The sequence below is a fragment of the Montipora foliosa genome, chromosome 12 (genome assembly GCF_036669935.1).
Source record: "Montipora foliosa isolate CH-2021 chromosome 12, ASM3666993v2, whole genome shotgun sequence".
NCBI classification, from domain to species: domain Eukaryota; kingdom Metazoa; phylum Cnidaria; class Anthozoa; order Scleractinia; family Acroporidae; genus Montipora; species Montipora foliosa.
In genome coordinates, this window is record NC_090880.1 from 13662464 (window position 1) to 13669963 (window position 7500).

The 7500-nt window shown below is 39.6% G+C and overlaps 1 protein-coding gene across 1 annotated transcript in view; it reads left to right on the plus strand.

Annotated features, from left to right (window-relative positions):
• Nucleotides 1–1783, plus strand: part of LOC137979709 (ATP-dependent helicase wrn-1-like) — a 2085-nt gene extending 302 nt beyond the window's left edge. Inside the window, exons 1-2 of the mRNA XM_068827029.1 lie at nucleotides 1–212; nucleotides 535–1783. The exon at nucleotides 1–212 is cut by the window's left edge and continues 302 nt beyond it. Of these exons, the coding sequence (XP_068683130.1) occupies nucleotides 1–212; nucleotides 535–1756 (1434 nt within the window). The 3' untranslated portion in view covers nucleotides 1757–1783. The remainder of the gene's footprint in view (nucleotides 213–534) is intronic.
• The last annotated feature ends 5717 nt before the right edge of the window (nucleotides 1784–7500 follow it).

The following is a 7500-nucleotide window of genomic DNA, read 5'->3' on the forward strand; positions in this document are numbered from 1 at the left end:
GAGGATCAAATAGGATCCTGTGGAAAACTGGGCTTGAAAGCGTGCAAAGTGGACTCGAAAAGCCTCGAAAAGCTGAAGGACTCCTGCGACTTTGAAATTTTGTATGCAAGCCCCGAGATATTTGACGATCAAGAAGCCAGATCGCTACTTGAGCAGTACAGCGCTAGACTCGTTGGAATTGTTATTGACGAATCTCACTGTATCGTGCATTGGTAAGATTTTAAATTTTGAAAGTTTTTTTTTCCTATTCGCTCCATACTAACTTATGCTTCTACTAACTTATGATTCTCTCTCGTGCACGTGTTTCTCGATTGGGGTCTTCTCTCTTAGAATTGACATCTGCACGGTCGATCTCTAACGTATTGATATTATTACGTTTTCTTTCTGTTACCATAAAGCCTGAACAGATATGTGAATAAAAGGTGGCTTTGCACAATCAGATAGCGTTGATTATTCACCTGATTGTTATTTACAAACTAGACTTTAAGTATATCTGTTGTCAGAATATCCTCACAACAACCTTTCTAATTTGAGGGGAACTGGCAACAAGAGAGAGCAACCCTTCAGGGAATCTTATGGCAGGAAAGGTCACCTCAGAGTCTTTACTAAGGCACCATTTCTGTGCATGACCGCCACAGCGAGCCTAAAAATAAGAAGCAAGATTATAAAACTGCTCAACATGAGAAACCCTAAGGTAATAAGGCAATCACCAGACAAGAAAAATATCTCTTACCACGTTGAAAAGGCAAAAGAATTGGATGAAACTTTTGAGTGGATTTTGGATTTGTTTTCTTCCTGCATCGCAGAAATTCCGAAAACAATTATTTACTGTAGATCATTAAAGGACTGTGGAGAAATCTACTCATTGTTTGACGAAATAGCTACCCATTCTGAAGCACCAGTTGTCTCCATGTATCATAGTAAGACGCCAGAGCAAATTAAGCAAAAAGTACTCTCATCTCTCTTGGAAGAGGATGGTGACTGCCGCATTGTTATCGCAACAAGTGCTCTTGGGATGGGTGTGAATATTCCCAATATCCGACAGATCATTCATTATGGTGCTGCATCTGATTTGGAAAGTTATGTGCAAGAAGTTGGTCGTGGTGGTAGAGGTGGACAGCCTTGCAAGGCAATACTGTATTACCGGCCGTTCCATCTTGCTCATTGTGATGAGCACATGAGAAATTATTTAAAAAACACAGACAAACAGTGCAGGAGGGATCTTTTGATGAACTATTTTAAGGAGATACCTAACAAGCCAAATGTCAAGCATGACTGTTGTGATGTTTGCGTAGCAGCCTGCATATGCTGCATGTGCAACGCTCTTGAAAAGCCATCTGATGTGACACCACCAAATGAGACGGTTGAAATGGCAACTGTGGTTCGGCAGGTCCAGGAAGAGGACAGAGAATTTCTCTATGAAATGCTTAAAGACATAAAAATTAATACAGAATCACCTACCTCTGTGCTGGGTAGTGCTGGACTTGTTTTTGAACTTGGTGAGCAGGTTATAGAGGCTATTGTAAGTAAGTGCGAATATGTATTTTTAGTATCTTTTATCATGGACAACTTTCCTATTTTCAGTGAAGAAGTGGCAAATGAAATTTTGATTATCTTTGATGAAATATTCAATGACATTGACAAGGCCGAGTTTCTTTCTAGTATGGACCAAAGTGTTATAGATGTCATGTCTTTCCTTGATGTTGACGAACAAGCATCCGGATGTACCGATAGTGATACCTATCACAGTGACTGATTTACATTTACATTTATATTATTTTAATAAAACAAGGCAAATAAAGTAACCATGTTTAGTCCTAGACACATCTGTGCCTCAGATATACACAAACTAAAACTGACAGCAAATTTTTTCAAATTACTTTTTTTGGCCCTGATATCGACATACCTTACTTCCACATTATAGTTCCAATTTGATGCTGATAACTCAGCTAAACAGATGATCCCTTTTTTTGTAAGACTCAAATTGAGATTTCATGTTGCTGGGTATGAAACTAGAAATCAAGGAACCAAACAACCAGGTAATCTTACATTTCTGGTTTCTTTGAAAGTACCCTGCAGGGGTAATGTGGGTAGTTTTAAGAAAAATCCCCATCTCCTGACCCTTATTCCATTAGTTGTTCTCATATTGTTGATGAAAGAAAAAAAAGGGAGCTGAAGCCTCTGGTTGGGCTGAAATGTTTAACGTCATAGCTGACTTGTTTTGAGCCTGCATTAATTTAGGATTAGACAACTGTGGAAAGTTGTTCAAAGGCTGTTCAGCACTAACTTGGGGTGAAATTTTTATCTCGGTCTATTTTCTAGGGTTCACTAATGTTCACTATTTTTGTAGAGCATACAATCTTCAAACTGTGCACAGAAAGCATTACACTTTTGCTGAGAAGCTTTTGAATCTACATTTAAATTGTGCACTACCCCTGGGTTATCTTAATCTTAATCATGGCTGGAACAACCAAGTCCTCGATTAAGATCTGAGAGTGTAATTTGATTTCTAGATACTCTAACACCAGAAAATGTTTACCCTAGGTTAGCACCACAAAACAGCTCTGACAATCAAGGAACATATCATTGATCAACAGGTTATACTTGTCTATACAGATATCAGTTGTGCCTGTGCCATTGGCGTTTATGTCTGTTGATCCATTGATGTGTGGACTTTTTGTCAAGGGCACAAAAAATGTTTTTCTGCAACTTTGGGAAAGCTTTGTATTCCCGGCCAACAGTATGCTTGAATGTTTTACTCTTGTGATGGACTTGCTCTAAAATGTTTGAGAAAACCCTGCTCTTATTCTAGGTAGAATGATGACCTTTTCCCTTTTCAATAGCAAGGTCACAACGTGTTCCAATTATGATTTTCTCCATTGATCCCTCTGACTTGGTAATTTCTTCAACACTTTTATCATTGATGTTTTGGACACCCAGTGCCCTGATTTCTTCTTTAGCAATCTTGTTGTGTTGCTCCAAGTGCAAGTCCCTTGATGTTTTTGTGCCAGGTCCTTCTTGAAGGCCTGCAAATCTGTTCCATTTAAATCTGTGGGCATCTCTAGGAGTGAGCAGACCTGATATTGAGGCCTGCACACGGAGACCAGCTAAGGCATACTTGTTTGCCCCATTTAGGCGGTAAAGAAAGGTGAGGAATTTCCAGACTCTAATTAGTCTGTCTCCATCCCCCTCCTTGACTGCATCCTCAGCATCACGTATTAAAAGACCAAGGCTTATATGAAGGCAACCATAGTTAAAAATTGCATCCTCAGGCTTTTGGTCTTGGCTTTGTCTGTTGTTTCTTCTTCCACAAACAGGCTGTGTGTGTTTTGCTCATGACGAGTACGGCACTTTCTATACTTGAACATACGGTTGCATGCAGGGTCACGGTATCTTACTACCTCTTCTTCCTCCTGACCGTGGTCCTTTAGGCTTTCAACACTGTCCATGATGTATGCATCAAGCATAGAGTATAATTGTTGATGAAACCATTGTCGTTTTTCAGTCACACCAGCTTCCTTGAGACCTTCAGGCAAGCAGTGCTCTTTAGGCTCCTCTGAAACATCATCCATGCCAAAGTATGTCATGGTTGCTGAGCAAATAAATTCATCTGTTTCTGTCTGGAAAAACTCTCTGATTTTGTCATAGTTCTCACCCAGTACATCTCCAAGAGCATTGTTATTGCCAGTTATAATAGCATTTGATGCAAAAGTACCCCAGTCCACCAGAGAGTTTCCCTTCCGAAGCATGTCTATGACAACCTGAGAGTGAGGAAAGGTTGAGGGATTAAAACATTTTGCTTTACCTAGTTTTTAATTTACACTAAATGCACTCTCTCAATTCATTGCACAGCTATTGAATAGGAGGACCTTGCCATCTAAAATACAGTTTCGTGACATAGATCTCAGCATCAAAGTTGTTTCCTTTTTGCCTTGAAATTTTTCTTGAGGTAAGGTGCCCGTGTATTGATGGCAGTCCCACTGTTATTTTACATGGAATAAATTGGCTCAGCCGACTACACTTATTACTCGAGATACCTAAAGGTAAAGCGAAATTGAAAATGAGTTTTAAAACTGGAAGTGCAGAAAAATGCATAATAGAAATGACATAAAGGAATACAATTGGCTAAAGCAGAGCATTACATCAGTTGGTTCAAATACCATACACCTTCCTCTTCAGATTTTGATGTAATTTTGCCAATCGATTGCCGCATATTTCTTCAGAATTGTTACTGTCACTTTGGGCAAACTGGTTATTATTGTGCATTATGGCGAATTACTTCTTGCCTGGGATGCTCGAAATGCATGCAAAGCACACTGTTTGGGGCAGATCCACCCTAAAAGGGCTTATGGTATTCCGCTAAACGACATAAAAAAATTTATAACTTTTTTGAGCAAACCTATAAATGCCTGGAGAAGGCTTGGTATAAGTCTGAACCATTATTTCGCTTGGAGATTTCTACTGTAATTTTTTAGGAACACAAATTCTGTCGAAAACTAGAAAACTGTTGGATTTGATCCAGGCATTCAGAATGCAAAGTATTATCGAAACACCTGCTAGGATCACACCTGAATCATTCACATTAATCGATCTGATAGTCACAGCAAAACCCGGGTTAATCAACTTTAAAGATGTGCTACCCTTGGGAATCTCAGACCACTGCCTAATTTATGCAACTTTAAAACTCAAACAAAAACGGCTGCCACCTAGATTTCCAGGCTGACATCTCAGCAGCACCTTTTCATGTTGCCGAAATTTCTTATGATAAAGATGATGTACTCTGGGAATGGAACACGTTATACAAAGGCATTTGCGATTCACACATACCCATTCAGAAAGTGAAGATCTGGAGACAGTCCTCTCCATGGATAAATAATGATATCAGACCGCTAATGAACTTGAGGTACAAACTTTTTAGAAAGGCCATCAGTACTAAAGATCTAGGAGCTGAGACATCCCAGAGCTGAGAAATGCCAGGAACAATACTTCACAGAGAAAATAGCCTCAGCCAAGTCTTTAGCAGGATACTGGAACCTACTGGCTGAATTTCCGACGCTGATAAATAATAAAGCAGATGCTATTTCGAAAACGATGGAATTACCTGGTGATAAATAACCTCTTCTCAAAGAGTGAATTTTTGACTTTACAGAAACAATGGTCAACAACCTCAAGAGTTGGGCTATTGTGACCTTTGTGTTGAATTTGCACATTTTTTGCCAATCTTTAAAACACTTAAAGAAAAAAAAGCATACTAACTAAAACAAAAACCTGGTGTCTTGCCATCATTTTGACACAGATGCATCCTTTGTTTCGGGGGTAAACATGGAAAGTAAGGGAACGCGTCCAAATTTCGGTCGGGGACCCAATTAATTTCCGATGGTTCGGAATCAGTACAGGTTTATGGTCCCTTGTTGCCGTTTCTGATGTTGATAATACCGTTGCCGATACAATCGGAGCCAAGTACATTCCGATGTGTCATCATGTGTTTGTCTGATGACATGAAATACGACCGTTGTTTTGAAACATGTCACGGAAGAACATGATAGAGTCATTTTAAGAAACAAACAGAGTCATTCAGTTAACTTGTGCATTAGATAAACCTCTTCAAGTCTTTATGCTAGAGCGCTACTTTCAGCATTTTTCTACTCCATAACAACATTTCCATAGATTATAAGTTGGGTTTGAAGTTTTTCGATGTTCAACCCGGTCGCCGGTAATTCCTTCAGTTGATCGGAAATTGCTTAAGCTTTTCCACGCTGGTGAGTCCATTTCATTCTAAAAAAAACTTTGATTACAACTGGTCACAATTCAATGCAAAACACCACATAACACTGATGATATAAACGTCTTAAAGTATCTTTGTTTACAGGCTACAAAAAATGATTACAGGTTTCGCAATTTATTTGTTGATAGCCGCAATAAATTACTTCGCTTGCACAAGGAAATTTTGCACTTTGACTGCTCAAGGTGGTCTACATGTTAAATATTCTAACAGTCAGGCATTTAGCTCTCATCACCCACTGTGAAAAGTTTCACGCGTTATCAACAGAAAAAAGTTGCATATTGTCTCCAGTCCTAGACGTGGCACTTAGGAGACAAGTTAATAAGGCCAAGGCCAAGTTATGACGTTAGTTGCATCACCATATATTTCCACAATAGCATCACCAACTTACCCGGCCCGTACAAGTAGGTACATTTAAATTAAACATTACAAATACTGATCAGTGTTGGATCCTTTGTGATGTTGTGATGTTGAATTTTACTTGAGTTTCGACTTCCACCCTCTCACTGCCGTGTGATCCATTAGACGACAATGTTGGAGAGCATCAGTTTTGCTTGAAAAAACGTATCGACAACCACACGGACATAAAGGTGCACTTTTACCATTTAAACGAGGCAAACCTTGGTCAATACCCAGGGATTTTTTTCCAAACTCAAGAGCTGAAAGCTGCTGCAGCATTGTATCATAAAGACCTCTGTGAATTACACTAAAGGAAGGAGTTGGCAATGCTTCGTCACTTTTTCGAAGAATACTTAAAAACCTCTCAGCAGGAATTGGCGTTGTGCGGCAATGTTCGCAAGAATCCTGATTGCAGCGTGAAAATTGCAGCTGATACGTTTTCCTACAGCAATGACGAACTAAAAACTGGTACTCTTGCTTCATTTCTGATAATTCCTCGCTTTCCATTATTCTACGAGCGCTTGCATTGGCAAAGGACTTTACTCGCTCCTGAACTTGTTCTAAGGGGGTAGAGGCTTCACATGGCACACTCAAAGCCTTTATAGGAAAAGAATCATTCCTCTTATTGTGCCAATATTTTTTGCATGTGTCAATGGCATGATCAAAAACTTCCCCCTTTTTAAAATTTATTTCATCTTCCAGCAGGGTGTTATCTTCCCATGGGGAAGGTACATCTTCACTAACACTGATAGGCAGTGTCACCCTTGTTAGCTCCTTTGAAAGAGGGGCCCAACAGTGTTCAATAGGGTTAAATCTACTGTGCCCTGGTGCATAGCAAGTCATAATGAGGACATCTATCTTTAGATTTTTCAACAATCGCCGGTAATAAATGAAATTTGGAGTAAATTTTTTGCTCCAGTCAGGTCCCCCATCACATATGATTGTCACCGCCCCCTTATTTTCGTGTTCCACAATGGGCTTTAGAATTTCTTCTAGGTGACTAGCATGTAAAGTGCTTGTACTGCTGTGGAACAAAGAGGCATACAAATAGACAGAAAGTTGACCAGTGCGCTCCCTTCCCAATTCATCTCTATACCTCATTTCATGAAATCTGCCCTTTGACTTGAAACGTGAAAGTGCTGGTTGAGATGACGAGCTTCTTTTTTTGACATTAACGGAGTACCTTGGTCGGGGAGACAAACTACGTGACCTTCTAAATCGAGACTTCAGTAAAAGGTTGCCTGATGGGACAAGTTTGGCGCCGCTGTAAGGAAAATCATGGTCGGGATAATTGGGCTGATCATTTATCATAAAAAAAA